This window comes from Bidens hawaiensis, unplaced genomic scaffold, assembly GCF_021521415.1.
Source record: "Bidens hawaiensis isolate Kalapana, Puna unplaced genomic scaffold, B.hawaiensis_p1.1 tig00035550_1, whole genome shotgun sequence".
NCBI lineage: Eukaryota > Viridiplantae > Streptophyta > Magnoliopsida > Asterales > Asteraceae > Bidens > Bidens hawaiensis.
Genome location: NW_027505376.1, coordinates 85,431 through 102,341, shown reverse-complemented (window position 1 = coordinate 102,341; position 16,911 = coordinate 85,431). Strand labels below are relative to the sequence as shown.

Sequence of the window (16,911 nt, the reverse complement as noted above, 5' to 3'; positions counted from 1 at the left end):
CACTACTCAAAAAAGAGCATCCTCGGTGCTTAACCCTATACTTTGTATAGGAGGCTATTTCCTACTGTCTGAACTTATATCCTCAAGGAGTTAATTTCCCAAAGAAACAAACTTACCAGTTGTGTTCGATACATAGTGGCTCTAAATAAACATTTTAGCCCGTATTTTCATTTATATAAAGGTATTTCATATATGTGATGAGAGATTTTCTTATCGGGTTACTTATTACTAGCATATTGATTCTTGCGTGCTTCTCGATTCCTCGTAGTCTCACATTCATATACATATATCAATTACGATAAATTCTAAACTTATTTGATCATCAAAGGGTGGTTCACTGGGTACCGAGACTTCAACATTGAAAACCTTCTAAAGTTTTTCTTCATAAAGAAGAAGACGAAGTGTGACTGATTCATCTTCTAACGCTGCAATAACACAATTACAAGTTTATTATAAGAGTAAGTTAGTTGAGTAAAAGATACTAAAAAGTAATAACTTACAATGTTTTTTACATTTATTTAGTAAAAGATAATAATACTAATAATATTATCACCCAAATAAACTTTTGAGGGGCAAAAGTGTACAACAACCTCAAAGTAACAAACATACTATGTACACAACAACAACACACGTGTACAATGATATGGATGGATTCCTAAGACTTGCATGTCATCTGAGGCTCACGATCACTAAATTCTCGATAAATTCGGAATATTTATTACTATTATTTATATCCTTTTCTTTTTATTTTATTTTCTGTTTTTTCGCATCTTCAGTTTCTCTTTTACAAATTCTAGGGTTTTCTTTTTCTTAAGGTTAGGAAATCTTAGTTAGGCTTTTTATTTATTTGTTTGTTTTTTATTAATTAATTTTAGAACCTTTAAACGATATGAGGAAGAAGCTGGATACACGTTTCCCTGCGGTAAGTACTTTTTTTATTATTATTATTATTATTATTATTGGGTTTTGAGAATCATTGTTGTTAGAATATGCACAAATTTGGACATGATGGTTTTTTTTTTGTGATGAATATTATTATTGCTAAAACTTAAAAAAGTAATGTGTTTATGCTGTTGTTTTTGGTTATGGGGTGTGCATGGTTCCGTTTGGGTCGGTTTTGGGCTAAAACTGAACCAAAAAACGAAACTTTTGGTTTTTGAATTTTTGAAAACTGTCAGGTTTCTGTTTTTGGGTTTGGGTTCGGTTTCGTTTTGTCATTTGAACTTGAAAATTTTGCGCCGAGAACCAATTTGGATAGAAAAAAACGAATTTGGGGCAAAATCATTTTGTTAACCAATAAGTTAATGGATTATTATACATTTGGGCTATAATATATTTGAGTTACAAATTAATTAAATTTTTATAAATTACTTAAATAAAAATTGAAAATCTATAAATTTGGTTTATTTTTTATCGCACGCAAAACCAAAACCGAACGATAAGTTTGGTTTTTTGGGTGAGAATCATTGTTGTTGGAAACTTGGAATATGCACAGATTAGAGACATGTTTTTATATATTTGATGAATGATATTATTGATAGAAATGATGTAATAACTTGTTATTTGACTTTACTTTTATCTGGAGATTAATGTGTTTATGTTGTTTTTGGTCCATGAATCCATATGATGATTGAAAAATCTTTAATATACCTTATATGTCATATTCATATAATTAAAACAATGTATTATGTATATCGCGAAAGATTGATTTGTGGGCCCGAAAAGATAAAATGTATAAATTAATGTTGTGGGAGTACAATTAGGGATTAAACGGATTAGAATTTTTATATGTAGTTTTCATTTATGTATGTATGCACACACACATTTTTATATGTAATTTTATGAAGTAGACATGTTTTAATCCCTCGACCCATTCAAGATCCGAATCGGCAGAATTAAGGCGATTAGAGGCGATTTTTAATGATCAGGACCGATTAGCGACTTGTCCCCGACTAGTCGTCGATATTTACAACCATGGATAAGTATTTCTCAAATTGTAGAGAAGTCGGTCTTGAATCCTTCATGGTTTTAGATACAAGAAACAGGACCAGATGCATTTTATTCTTAACATGAAAACAGTGAGAACCAATTTGATGTTATTATTAGGTTTATTTTTATAGGTGTTTGCTGTTATTTTTTGTTCGTATTTGCTAATTTTCTATTACGAGACGTTAAAAGTATTTGCTGATTTATATTTTGCTGTTATTATTAGATTTTTTCTTTTGCTGTTATAAGTATTTGCTGTTATTATTTTGTTTTTGATTTTGATTATTTTTAGTCAAATGTATAAATCTTTAATATAGCATACTGTTTCCATTATGTTATATTAAATCTTTAAGTGCATATTCATTTCTCATTACTGGTTAGAACGTTCGATGCTACAAACACATTATGTGATTGTTATTTCCTTTCTTAAACAGGCTCGAATTAAAAAGATAATGCAAGCTGATGAGGATGTAGGGAAGATTGCCTTGGCTGTCCCTCTTCTAGTATGTAAGTAACGGTCCGTTAACTAGTAACTACAGTTTAGATTATTAAACATCAAAATATGGTCGATTTGATAAACGAAGTATGCGTTTTTTTTTTGTTTTTTTTTTGCAGCAAAAGCTCTGGAACTATTTCTACAAGATCTCTGTGACCGAACGTATGAAGTCACTCTTCAACGGGGAGCAAAAACTTTGAACTCTATGCACTTGTAAGTAAACTGTACATAAGTACCCGACCCTGCATTAAGTGGTCATAACATAATTTTTACGGTTGTTTAATATACATAATTTTTTTTTATCAGAAAGCAATGTGTTCAGAACTTTAACTAGTTCGACTTCCTAAGAGACACTGTCGGTAAGATTCCTGATTTAGGCGGTTCTGATGCTGTAGCAGAATCTGCACCTAAACGAAGGTTTGATTAATCTTTATTTAACAAATTCATAGCTTTAAACATTTTTTTTTACATATGATGAGCTGATGATATTGCTTTGATATTGTCAGGAAAGTTGTTGACGGTGATAGAGGAAACTGAACATTAACCTATTGACAACCACGCGTCGAAAGGTTAACTTATTCAAAACACTTAGAAAATTTCTAAAAAGAAGAGGAAAACCTTCACGCATGTCAGTTATAGGTGAAGTTTGGCCATCACACTAAATGAAAGTGACGGTCCTACCCGCACAATCATGATAAAGGAAACTGAATATTAACCTATTGACAACCAAGCGTCGAAAGGTTAACTTATTCAAAACACTTAGAAAATTTCTAAAAATATGAGGAAAACCTTCACGCAGGTCAGTTATAGGTGAAGTTTGGCCATCCCACTAAATGAAAGTGACGGTCCTACCCGCACAATCATGATAGAGAAAACTGAACACTAACCTATTGACAGCCACGCATCGAAAGGTTAACTTATTCAAAACACTTAGAAAATTTCTAAAAAGATGAGGAAAACCTTCACTCAGGTCAGTTATAGGTGAAGTTTGGTCATCCTAAGTGAAAGTGACGGTCCTACCCGCACAATCATGATAGAGGAAACTGAACATTAACCTATTGACAACCACGCGTCGAAAGGTTAACTTATTCAAAACACTTAGAAAATTTCTAAAAAGATGAGGAAAACCTTCACGCAGGTCAGTTATAGGTGAAGTTTGGCCATCCCACTAAATGAAAGTGACGGTCCTACCCGCACAATCATGATAGAGGAAACTGAACATTAACCTATTGACAACCACGCGTCGAAAGGTTAACTTATTCAAAACACTTAGAAAATTTCTAAAAAGATGAGGAAAACCTTCACGCAGGTCAGTTATAGGTGAAGTTTGGCCATCCCACTAAATGAAAGTGACGGTCCTACCCGCACAATCATGATAGAGGAAACTGAACACTAACCTATTGACAGCCACGAATCGAAAGGTTAACTTATTCAAAACACTTAGAAAATTTCTAAAAAGATGAGGAAAACCTTCACGCAGGTCAGTTATAGGTGAAGTTTGGTCATCCTAAGTGAAAGTGACGGTCCTACCCGCACAATCATGATAGAGGAAACTAAACACTAACCTATTGACAACCACACGTCGAAAGGTTAACTTATTCAAAACACTTGGAAAATTGCTAAGTTAAACTAAAGTATGCATGAGCAAGTCATATAACGTTTATAAAGCAAGTCAAAAAGATTCAAAGATTCAAAAATAAGAGGGAATATACCCCCTTACCTTGGTAACCAAGAAACCGTAAGACAAGTGCGGGTACAGTGTCAAGGCGAAACCCTTCACATACTTAGCACCTGCAGGGAATTGAAGCCAAGGATACCTTGGAAATCAAGAAACTATAAGACGAGTGCGGGTACAGTGTCAAGGCGAAACCCTTCACATACTTAGCACTTGCAGGGAATTGAAACCAAGAAGGATCTTCTGGGCCATGCTTGTGGAAAGGGAAATAACACCCCCGCATAGCGGGAACGTTGAGAACTAGATTGTTTGAAGCTCCAAGATGGAATTGGTTGTTTAACATAATTGATCACTATGTCTAAAACTACCAAAACCTCGTGGAGAATCTACACAAGTGAAACTCAACGCTCCTGACTTGCGAGGAGGTTACACACCTACCCGCATCATACCCAAAGATCAAGCAGAAAAGTCGGGAATTTCTGCACGTGACATTAGGAAAACCGCGGGAAGAATCCCCACGGAAAACCTTAAAACTAAAAACCCTTTTCAAAACCCCTTGCTTAAGTCCAAAAGTTCACCTCACTTATTAACAATTCATAAGAAGAACAATGGACTGGGGGGACTTGAAGAGGTAGGTCCCAGCAGAGCCCAGTTGGACCCGCAAGACTCACCTTGAAGAGGGACGTCTGCGCAAAGACCAACTGGATCCGCAGGACCCACCATGCTCAGAGAGATGAAGACCTTACGCGCAGCACGCCAGCTGTTCCCGCAGGAAAAGCCTCCCAGTGGTAAAGTACCCCGCCTGTTCCCGCAGCTGCGGATACAAGCCATGAGGGAAGGCTACCCGCACTAATAGTAAGGCTACACGCACAAGGCACTAACTCTTAATAATTCAGTAATGTCACCTGAAGGAATGAGCAAGGCGGGAATACTCCCGCCCAAATGAGCCAGTCCGTACGCTTCTGGAAGATCTTTTGTACTATACCTGCCAAGGTATGAACAAAATAGACAAGATCTGACCAAAGCAGCCCATGAACCAATCACAGGGTGACAGCTCACCGACAACAGTACGAGGAGGAGCACGCTCTAGTACAAAATGTCACTATCAGCCGCTGCCTACCCACCAACCCTCATCATGGCACGTACATAGCCTGTAGTTGGTGGAAAAGGAATAGTACACAGCCGGCCATGTCACTATCAGCCGCTGCCTACCCACCAACCACCAGCATGGCACGTACGTAGCCCACAGTTGGTGGAAAAGGAATATTATACAGCTGGCTGTACCTGCTTGGAAACCTACCTTCGGCTATAAATACTCCAACACCTTGGAACGGTATTATCATCTTATATGATCTCAGATTATCTTATACTATCACATATCATCTGATATTATCTTATCTACTCTAGCTATTTCTCTTAATATACACTTATATTCAGAGCAATCTAGTCTGATTCTCACGCCGGAGGGTGGTCACAAGGAGGTACCCCCCCCTTCTCAGTGATGAGCTCACGGTGTCTGTTTTGCAGGTCATCAGAAGAATAACCATCTTTGCCGGACCTAACCCTCGTGGGAAACATCTACTTGACCCTAAGATTATCCTTAATCTGCCGGGGTCACTTAGTGTTTCTTCAGTGACCATAACGACGGTGATGAAATTGAAGACTCGAAAAAGGATAAACAGGTAATATGTTTTAGCCATTTTTCGTTGGCTGGTAAATAACTAAATACCTTATTATACATAAGATTAGGAATATTTTATCAGTTTTTTTTTTCATAAATATGATTTTCTTTTTTAATTTAAATAGTTAGTAGTTAATAGTTAATTTGAGGAAAATTTTTTTTGGTTTAGTTCTGGAACCGCAACGAACCTAACTGATACCGACTAAATTTTCATCGATCGTAGAATAAACGTGTTTTGAATATGTTATTTTTGTATCATAAGCTATGCTAGTGCCATTACTATTCTGGGCGTTCACTAGGTTATTTTTCGGTTTAGCGGTGGCACCATAACGGATCAATATGCTATACGTGTGTCGATAGTCGATACTGTTCTCAGCGTTTGCTAATTTAAGTTTTTGGGTTTAGTGTCGTTACCGTAACAAACCTAGCATTGGTTTAGCGTCGGTGTCATAACAAACCTAACCGATATCGACCAAGTTCGCGTCATGGTGTTTTTTTTTCCTGGCATGCAACGGGTATTGTTACCACGTTTGAATGAAAAACAAACTTCGCAGTTTGATCTAATTATAATTTTTTTTTGGTTTTTCAGCCAGAGATTCATCATGCAAACGGGAGTGGTAGAGGAAGGGGTCGGGGCAGACCTAGTTGGGCAGAAAAGGAAGCAAACGCAGCAGCAGCGTTTAATCACGATAAACACGAAATATATCAAGTTATCTTCGATGAACCAAAGCCAAAATCCGCTCCTATTTCAATACAAGACGCTGGTTCAAAAGAAAATATTATTAAGCTAGCAGATGAAAAGACCGAAAACATGGTCAAAGTCAAAGTCAGAAACTTTGACCTCAACGTTGACTTGGACGAAAATGGAAACACGCCTGTTGTGCCAACCGTTGAGATAAAGCCCGATGAGTATCCTGGTTGGTCGTTAGCGGAAGTGGAGAACATGGTGATTGACCCGGTCAAACTTGCGAGTTTAAACAGCAGCAGGGTGGATGAAGATGAGGAAGACTATGATGAAGAAGTATGAATGTGTGTTTGTATCCTAGTAATGATATTATTGTAGATGCTGACTTAGGTAGACATGTAGGTGTTAATCTTGTGGGGCCCATTTACCTTGTTGGATTCTGTTACAAATGTAAATATTTACTCAGTGAACAATTTCTTAGTTTTTTTTTTATTTTGTGTGCGCGCGTGCGAGCTGACGTGGTAGCTAGAACTTTTCGGTTGATTCTATGGTATAAATTGGGGTGTAAACAAGGTGAGTTGTTTGTGAGTTATTTTGAGAAAGGCTTGTTAAAAACTTAAAACCGAGCTAAGTTTACATGAGTTCTGGTCTATATGAGGCTCGTTTAATAAAGAGCGTGAGCCTATGTCTTACTTATCAACTCGACTAGGCTTGCTACTCTAAATGAGTTTGTTATTTTGATAAATTTAGTTTAATATACCAAATACATATTTTATGTAACTTATTGTGATATATAACAATATAACAGAAATAACTGAATAACATATAGTATGTTATTAAATAATAAAAAAGATATAACTATAAGTATTTATAAAATACATAAATGAAAAAAATAATTACCTTTGGCTCGGTTAAGGCACATCACACAAGCTCAACCCAAGCTTAGGCTTGTTGCGTTTTTTCTCAAAATATTATAATTAAAAGATATATAAATTAATGAACAAATAGTAAACGAGTCGATCCCGAGCCAAGCTCGAGCTCCAGCTCCAATAATTCAAAACGAGCCGAGTTCAGGCTTGACTCAGCTCGTTTACACACCTATTATATTCTATCATCAAAATTAAATGATCTAAGTGATGTGTATGTAATGGCTGACATACATATATATAGAAAATGCTCGTTCGGTTAAGCTTGATTCGTAAACATCCTTACATTTAAGTATACAAATTGGGTACAAAAAGATATGATCCTTTGGAGTTTGGTTAAATACTAAAAGGGTTAAAAAAAGAGCCTATTTGATAGTATTTATCTGGGACATTCGAAATCTCGGAGATGACTCTATTTTCTTTTTAAATTAAACAAATAACACCTAAGCTTGTAGAGCTACTAGTTCGAGTCCGTTTGGTAAGGCATAATATTGTTATATGTTATGACCCCTGATACAACATAAATGCAATCTTGAATTTCAAAATTTCTATATTAGTTTTTATTAATTCCAACTATCGCCTTTTGGTCGCTGCCGGTCTCAACTAATGAATTGTTTGTTGACGGTCCCAACTTTTAACATATTTGTTCCCAACGGTCCGCGACTAACAGAATGCCAACGCCATTAGTTGTAGGTCGTCGGTAAACGTTTTTCCCGGAAAAGTCACATTTTTTTCCAGAAAACTCAACATTTTCGTCCCAAACATCTTTGTAACTTTGTATCAGACCATTAGGAACATCTTTCTAATAAAAATCTTAGTTATTGAGGTCGTCGGAACCCCTGAACCATTGTCGGAATCGGTTGGTGGTGCTCAAGTCAGTGGCGTAGCTTAGTTGGGGCTAGGGGTGGGCCCGCCCCCTCCGTTTTTTTTCGCATGGTGGTGTAAAGTTATTCTTTTTCGGCCAAAATTTTTTATACATAGTGTAAATTTACTCGTTTCTGACTGAAATTTGATCCCGAACCCCTCTGTTTTTCGCTCGGTAGGGTAAATTTATCCTTTTCGGTCAAAAAATTTTATACATAGTGTAAATTTACCCGATTGAAATTTTGAGCTAGAGCCGTCCATTTTTATGCTCGATAGTGCAAATTTACCCGTTTCGGATCGAAATTTTGAGCCCGCCCCCCTCTAGTTTATGAATTTTATATATATATATATTGAGTCCTTGACGTGCATGTTCAAGCTTCGCCACTGGCTCAAGTGGTGGTGAGTCAATTGGTGGTGGTGACGGTGTTCAGGTGGTGTTCCGACCAAAAACATTTTTCCGGTAACCTGCAACTAACGGCGTTATGATTCTGTTAGTCCCGAACCATTGGGAACAAATATGTTAAAAGTTGAGACAATCAGTAGCTAATTCGTTACTTGGGACCGCAACGACCAAAATACGACAATTGAGATTAATAAAAACCTATATACCAAAATAAAATAATAATAATAATAATATGACCAGGATTTAATTAAAGAATTTTCTATACATTTTTCCTCTTATTTATTTTATTTTCGTTTATAACAAAAACACTCATCATCAAGTTACTGTAAACCCTGAAAACATATACCACAAGAAATCAAGATTCAAGATTTTACCACAATCCATTACATTACTACTTGAACAACACAGTCAGTAGATCCAAGATTCAACATCAATCAAGGTTATATTATTATTATTATATTATTATTACCCAATTACAAAATTAGGGTTCATACTTCATATTACTCTGCTTTCTTCTTGACCCTTCAAATCTGATACTAATACTAATTTCTTGAAACCCTTAATTCAATTTTTCATCTGGGTATTGATTAAATCATCTTAATTTCACTTTCCCACCATTTTTCAATCTTGTTTTGATGAAAGATTCTGTCTTTCAGCAAAACCTCTGTTTCTTGATGAACCTGCAAATCTGATCATAATAATAATAATATCAATGTCACAAAAAAGACGATTTTACCCTTTATTCATCATCCTCCTCCTATCTCTCTCAGCTCTCTTCATTCTCTCTCTCTACCACTCTCCCTCACTCTCTCTCTCATCATCTCTTCCAATTACTCATTTTCAAAACCCTAACCCTAATCCCAAATTCTCACTCACAATCAAACTCCTAACTTTCGACCGCCTCCCGTCGCTCTCCCGCTGCCTCCGATCGCTTTCCGCAGCTCATTACGATACCGACAAGGTCAAAATTCACATATACATTGATCACTTCAAGGCTTTGGACCAAAAGGAGCAAGATAATGAGTATTTGGATAGGAAACTGAATGAGACGCGTAAAATACTCGATTTTGTTGATGGGTTTGAGTGGAGGTTTGGGGAGAAGGTCATGCATTACCGGACCGGGAATGTGGGACTGCAGGCGCAGTGGTTGGAAGCGTGGTGGCCCGCGTCGGATCATGAGTTTGTGTTTGTGGTGGAAGATGATATTGAAGTGTCGCCGTTGTTTTATAGGTATATTAAGGGGTTGATTGGGTATTATTATTATAATGCGTCGAATTATAGTCCGTCGGTGTATGGTGCGTCGTTGCAGCGGCCGAGGTTTGTACCAGGTATAATCTTTTTTCCATGTTATGTATTTGACTGAGTTTAGGGCGAGCCCGGGCTCGGATTTGAAACCGGGCTGAAAATTTGATCTTGAGCTCAACTCGGATTTAAAAAGAAGTTTAATAAACACCTTTCGAGTTCAGTAGTTTAAGTTATCGTTCAGTAGTTCAAAAAACATATGCAAAATAAGTTCAACTGAGCCAGTTAATGAGCGAGCCAAACCGAGCTGAGTTTAGGGCAAGGTTGGGCTTGGATTTGAGTCATTTGACACCAGGCTGAAAGTTTGATCGTGAGCTCAGCTCGGTTTTAAAAAAGAAAAATAATAAACACCATTTTCAATAGTTTAAGTTATGGTTCGATAGTTTTAAAAAAATATGCAAAATAAGTTCAACGGGTACAAGCAGCCTAACGAGCATGCCACCCTTGGCTCAGGCTCGGCTCGGTTTCAAACTGATCCAATTCGAGTGATCTTTTTTTGGGCCTGAAAAATTGTTTAGACTAATAAACTTAATGTATGCATTTGATTTAGAACTTGAAGAAACATATGAACTAATACAGCAATTTTGCTAAAAAATTTGATATTGAGCTCAGCTCGGTTTTAAAAAGGATATTTAATAAACATTTTTGAAGTTTAATAATTTAAGTTACCGTTTAATAGTTCAAAGAACATATGCAAAATAAGTTCAATGTAATGCATAAACAAGTCCAAAGTAAGTTTAACCGAGCCAGCTAACGAGCAAGCCGAGCTAACGAGTGAGCCACCCTTGGCTGAGGCTCGGCTTGGTTTCAAACCGAGCCAATTCATGTGACCTTTTTCTGAGCCCGATAAAGTTTGTTCTAATAAACTTAAATGTATACACGTGATTTAGAACTTGAAGAAAACGTATGAACTCTTTATTGTTGTAGCTTATCAGTTTAATCAGCTTATGATGTCAGGTAAACATGGGAACAAAATAAACGTAAACAAAGAGACAAAGGTTTTCTTGTATCAGCTGGTTGGCACCTGGGGTCAGCTTCTGTTCCCAAAACCGTGGAAGGAGTTTCGTTTATGGTACGACACGCGTAAAACAAAGGGCATGAAACCGATTCTTGATGGCATGGTAAGTTGTAGCCTAGTTTGCTTAAACACTCGTTTATTTATAAAGTTTGTCACTTTTTTAATATTTGTTTTAATAAATCGATGCATAGGTGACAACGGGTTGGTATAAAAAGATGGGAGATAGGATATGGACGCCTTGGTTTATTAAGTTTATTCACGAGCGTGGATATTTTAACATTTACACGAATTTCTTAAACGAGTCAGCACTCAGTGTGTCTCATAGAGACACGGGGGTTAACTACGGGAAACCCGCGGGGCCCGATTCAAATCTGATTCAGGAGAGTTCTCGTGAGAACGACCTTTTTAAATTGGAGCCGTTGAGGAATCTTAAATGGTATGATTTCTGTTTTAGAGAACTTGTTCCTGATAGGATTGTGACCAATTTTAATGAACTCGGGCCCGTTTTGAGATCGGTCCAGAAAAGGAACGGGTTAGTGGTTGTGAGTGTAGATCAAAAGTCAAAGGCGTTGACCCGAAACTTGTTGTGTCATTTTGAGAGGCTTGTTGTTCGGAACTATGTTTTTGTGGGTCCGGGTTTTGATTTCTTGCTTGATCTCGCAAGACGTGGGCATGCGGTGGTTAATGTGGATGCGTTTTTTGACACGTTGAAGGAATACAAATCGAGTAAGTTAAGGAAGGAGAATATTGTTAAGGCGTTGGTGGTTAAAACAGCGTTGGAAATGAAGTATGATACATGGGTGTTGGATCACAACATGGTTCCGGTCAAAGCTGACTTTTTTGTTGACTCGGTCAAATTTGATTCCACCGTTGACTTTTACGTCGGGAAGAGACTTGGACTCTTGTTTGCCAGGAGTTTGGGCTCCGGGATTTGGAATGATCGTTTCGTAAACGAGATTGCACAGAGTGCAGATGGGGGTGGTTTCGGGTTTATGGCGGGAAAGTTGTTGGAAAGGAAAGGTGTTAAGTTACAAAGATTTGACGAGGGTTTAGAATTTAGTGTTAAAATTGATGCGGGTAATGATAACGGGGTCTTGTTAAAGAATGACACAAAGGTCGTGTTTTGGTCTTCTGATACGGATTCGGGTCTGATACAAAATAAGCTTGAAAGTTTAGGTTTGTGGATTATGGATGGTGAATCCAACTGTAAGGCTGTTATATGTCATCTATCATAGTGTTTGGTCTCCAAGCATGTTCTTTTTTGAGTTGTCATTTGTAAAATGTGAAATGGATACTAGTTTAAGCAGTTTTGTTGGGATTTATTATAGTGTCGTTTAATACGTAACCAACTTTTAAGTAGGAACTGTTAGAACTGTATCAACACTTGTAACTATTAGTTTAAGTGTAATACATAAGACGGCCATGTCACCACTAACCCCCTTTATCTCTCATATTTTATTTGAACAACGCTATATACAAGTGTATTGTACGGTTTCTGCTACTGTTATCAAAATCAATATATATGTTTATCAGCTTGCTGAACACAACTAAAACTAGGATTCTTTTGAACTCCCTTCAACTTCATTAACTCTCTAATTTTATTAGCTTCATACCACTTTCCGGCTTCTGCATACATATTCGAAAGCAACATGTAGTAACCCGAATAGCCTCGTTTTACTTTTAACGGTAAATTGTTTATGTAAAATTAAAATAATTTAATAAACTTCTTGTTTTGGTGTTTTTGTGTGGTTATTTTATTAATTGTTTATGTAATTTTAAACTTTTATTTTAAATGTATCTACTAGAACTTATTTTATTTTTAAATAATATGAAATTAAAAATAAGATACCTATAAAAGTATTTTAGTTTATAGAAAGAAAATATAGAAATATGTGATTATGTGAAATATAGAGATGTTTAAAAGTGGATGTAGTGAAAATCTGATATGGCAGCTGATGTGGCTTGTTTTGTTTCTTTTCAGTGGATGCTCTTAAAATAGGTGTGCCAATAAATTTACTAAGGAAAATTGTTCAAAAGAATGGCGTGTGCAACAAAACTAGACTTCAAGTTATTCATTTGGGTAGGCGTGCTATCTATGTCAAAGTAATTTCATGTACTATTATTTGTTATTGTACTTATATCAGTCGTAGTGGTCTAACGTCTTTAGTTAAGAAACTTCCATTTAAGTTGAAGAGAAGAGAGTTTTAAGTCGAAGAGAATGCAGTTTCTAGTTTCAATTTGTTTTTCAATGACCAATAACAAAAGTTAAGGTCTAGCAATAGGTAGAATATATTTGAGACAAAAGCATGGTTTATAAGAAAATATTTAGTAATTTATTAATTTTAAAGTTTTAAATTATATTTCTAAACAATGTATACTACCTCTCACCTTTTTTTTTTGTAACTTTATGTGTTTAAAGTACCTTGTTTACATACTACTCTGAATTGCAATTATATCCAACAATCCTCCCAATAAACATATAACGAAAACATTTGTCATCTTAAATCATATATATTTAGATGTCGGTTTATGTATTTTCACTGTGTCATACACGGGTTAATAACCTAGTAAATAAATATAATAATTGAACAAAACTTACGACTAACCTGTTTCTTTTCACTCGGGAATGGTAAGCCAATGTTATTTTTTGTTTTTTAACGACCAATCGAACCAAAATCCATAAAAAAAACAACCAACACTAGCAAGAAAATAAATAAACTCTTTAGGTACGTACTTTTTAAAATGGAGAAGAAAATAAATTTAAAAGAAAATGAAGTAATTTTGTATTACTTAAAATGCAACACACTGATCCCACTTTGATTCTTCTTCAGAAACAATACAAATAATAATAATGATGATGAAATAAGAGCATTCATTCATTCATTCATCGTTTCATAGTTAGTTGAAGCATTCATTAATTAACACAGCATCAGCTCCCTTTGTTTTGTCTGCTGGATTGGATGATGATGATGATGATGATGATGATGATGATGAATCGTTCTATTAATGCTTTCATCAAATCCAGAGGTACCCATTTCTCATCTTACAAGTTATTAGGTTTACAATTATCTCATTATTATCACATTATTAAAGCACCTTCCGTTCACCCCAATGCGATTAATAAAGTTAGGAACTTGAATGATGCCCTGAACCTGTTCGATGAAATGTCTCAAAGACACCCGCTGCCCTCGGTTGTTAACTTCACTCAGCTGTTGAATCTTGTTACCAAAATGAAACATTTTTCATGTTCCCTTGATCTTTTCAACCAAATGTGTGCAATTGGTGTCCCGGTTAATCAATTCACCATCAGCATTGCAATTAAGTGTTGTTGTCAGTTGCATCGCACCAAAGACGGTTTTGCACTCCTTGGATCTTGCTTCAGGCGGGCTATCGCACCCAATGTGTACATATTCAGTGCACTCTTAGACGGACTCGTCGTGGAAGATAATATTCTTCAAGCAGAAATGTTTTTCAAGAAGCTCATTAAACAAAAGCTTTGTGAACCTAATGTAGTCATGTACAACACAATGATTAAAGGGCTTTGCAAGTTCAGTAATAACGTTACCGCAATTGCTCTGCTCAGGCTAATGGAACAGGAAAGCTGCAAGCCTGATATTTTTACATATAACACCATCATTGATAGTCTTTTGAAAGATAAAATGATTGATGATGCTTTCAACCTCTTTAAAGAAATGGTGTTTAAAAAAAGAATTATGCCAGATGTCATCACCTACACCTCTCTAATATGTGGTCTTTCTAAGTTAGGTCGTTGGGATGAGGTCTTAAAGTTGCTAAAAGAAATGGAGGATGAAAAGATTTCTCCAAATGTGCAAACCTTTAATGCATTAGTTGATGCATTTTGCAAGGAAGGTAAAGTAGATGAAGCCGAGGCTGTTATAAACATCATGGTCGAGAGGGGTACAATTCCAAACATTGTGACATACAGTTCACTTATAGATGGTTACTGTCTGCGAGGTGAAATGATCAAAGCAAGGGAAATGTTTGATTCAATGACGCTTAGAGGTCTCGTTCCTAATGTTGTCACTTACAGTAGCTTATTAAACGGGTATTGCAAGAATCGGAATATAGAAAAAGCCATGCAAATGTTTCAAGAGATGGCCGGAATAGGTTTAAAACCCAATTTGGTCACTTACAACACCATGTTACATGGATTGTTTCTGGTTGGGTGTTGTGTAGAGGCACGCAAACTCTTTGATGAGATGCATGCGCAACGCCAAATTCCAAATGAGTGCACTTTTGGAATAATTTTAGAGGGTCTTTTCAACAACAATAAATTAGAAGATGCGCTCTCTTTGTTTCATTTGGTGGGAGATGGCAGGCTAAATAAAGATATTGTTGTTTACACTATCCTCATTGATGGGGCGGGAAAAGGTGGGAAATTTCACATTGCAAGGAATCTTTTCCATGACATAATTGATAAAGGTTTGCAACTTGATGTTAGGGCATATAATGTGATGATTAGTGGTTTTTGTCGGGAAGGTCTTTTGCACGATGCAAAAGACTTGTTTCTTAAAATGGAAGAGAGTGGGTGCCCACCAGATAATGTTACTTATTGTGTTCTTCTCCAAGGATATATGAAGAACAAGCATTATGATGACGTGGATATGCTTTTACAGGAAATGGATGCTAAAGGTTACTCACTTGATGCCACGAGTGTATCGTTGTTTATAGATGGAATAGCAACTGGTTCATTAAGCAGAAGCATGCTTAAGTTGATAGGTAAGCTTGTACCAAAAGAATTATTGGACGATCCTAGCTTATGCACCTGGGAAAGAAACTGAAATAGTAATTGTAGGATGTGAAATGAAGATTTTAAGTTACATATTGTAGTGTTTGGTTACATTAGACATTTTCCATAATAGTAATTGTAGTTCAATGATGTTTGCTAGTCTCATGAATCTTAGTTGTAACATCTTCTATGATGTTTCACATTTTATTGGCTTCATATGGTAGTTCCATTTTAATATTAACAATATGTATATCATGGCTTGAGCATATATAGTAGCCTGCAAATACTAAGTTATCAGGTTAGGTTGACTGTAAGTTATCTGGTAAGGTTGGCTATAATATATCATACCAGATTTCTGCATTGTGAATTTTATGAGCAATCTGGTTCTGTATGTATCCTGCAAATATCAAGTTATCAGGTAAGTTTGACTTTTGACTTGTTTTTGGGTTATTAAATGATCCATGACTGATATTATATATTTTAATCTTAAACAGTTAAACTAACTTGTTGATTTTCAAGATCATTGGATTTAGTTGGTACAATAGCTTAAACAGGAATCTGTTATGGTATGCGGAGCAGTTGATTACCGGGTGGATAGAGAGCGTCGAATCAGTAGAATTTATAAAAGGATATGATATTTGGAATAGAAAATCTATTACTTTCTGCATTAACTTGAATAAACTGCCTTAGCATATCATGCTGATATAACATAGAGACGACTGAATTATAAGTTTATAACATCTTTTCAGTTATTAATTTATTTAAGAAATAAATTACACAGATGGTCCTTGTGGTATGTCCGTTTTATGGATTTGGTGTAACTGGCTGCTCGCATGTAACACATTTGGTTGTTGACACGACCGGTGTTGTTTTTTCCCTTAATATTGTTTTAAAATTACTATTATACCCTTTTCTTCTTCATGCCCCATGAAAGTTTTCTGTCTTCAACGAACAACTTTCTGAGATGTCCGATGTACACCTGAGGAAACTGCCTGCGATTGCTTTCCACAGCTCTTCGAATTATAGTCCGTCGGTGTATGGTGCGTCGTTGCAGCGGCCGAGGTTTGTACCAGGTACAATGTTATTTGGCTGAGTTTAGGGCGAGCTCGGGCTCAGATTTGACAC

General features: G+C 36.2%; 2 protein-coding genes and 1 pseudogene across 4 annotated transcripts; all 3 read left to right on the top strand.

The window, feature by feature from the left end:
• The first annotated feature begins 580 nt into the window (after positions 1 to 580).
• Positions 581 to 6,915, top strand: LOC143612789 (uncharacterized; annotated as a pseudogene). Its single transcript, XR_013149996.1, has 6 exons — positions 581 to 922; positions 2,421 to 2,493; positions 2,602 to 2,695; positions 2,789 to 2,899; positions 2,989 to 2,992; positions 6,428 to 6,915. The product of XR_013149996.1 is annotated as an uncharacterized LOC143612789 (transcript).
• A 2,188-nt stretch (positions 6,916 to 9,103) lies between these two features.
• LOC143612777 (uncharacterized) lies at positions 9,104 to 12,331 on the top strand. 2 transcript variants are annotated; one of them, XM_077086676.1, is made up of 3 exons: positions 9,104 to 10,044; positions 10,976 to 11,139; positions 11,228 to 12,329. In XM_077086676.1, exons 1-3 carry the CDS (start codon positions 9,429 to 9,431, stop codon positions 12,269 to 12,271), a joined length of 1,824 nt encoding a protein of 607 aa, XP_076942791.1. In that variant the 5' UTR covers positions 9,104 to 9,428; the 3' UTR covers positions 12,272 to 12,329. The 2 variants fall into 2 exon arrangements, with proteins under 2 accessions (XP_076942791.1, XP_076942792.1); XM_077086677.1 differs by having other exon boundaries at positions 9,787 to 10,044; positions 10,963 to 11,139; positions 11,228 to 12,331.
• A 1,680-nt stretch (positions 12,332 to 14,011) lies between these two features.
• LOC143612776 (uncharacterized) lies at positions 14,012 to 16,503 on the top strand. Its single transcript, XM_077086675.1, has one exon. It carries the CDS (start codon positions 14,012 to 14,014, stop codon positions 15,836 to 15,838), a length of 1,827 nt encoding a protein of 608 aa, XP_076942790.1. The 3' UTR covers positions 15,839 to 16,503.
• Positions 16,504 to 16,911: the final 408 nt, after the last annotated feature.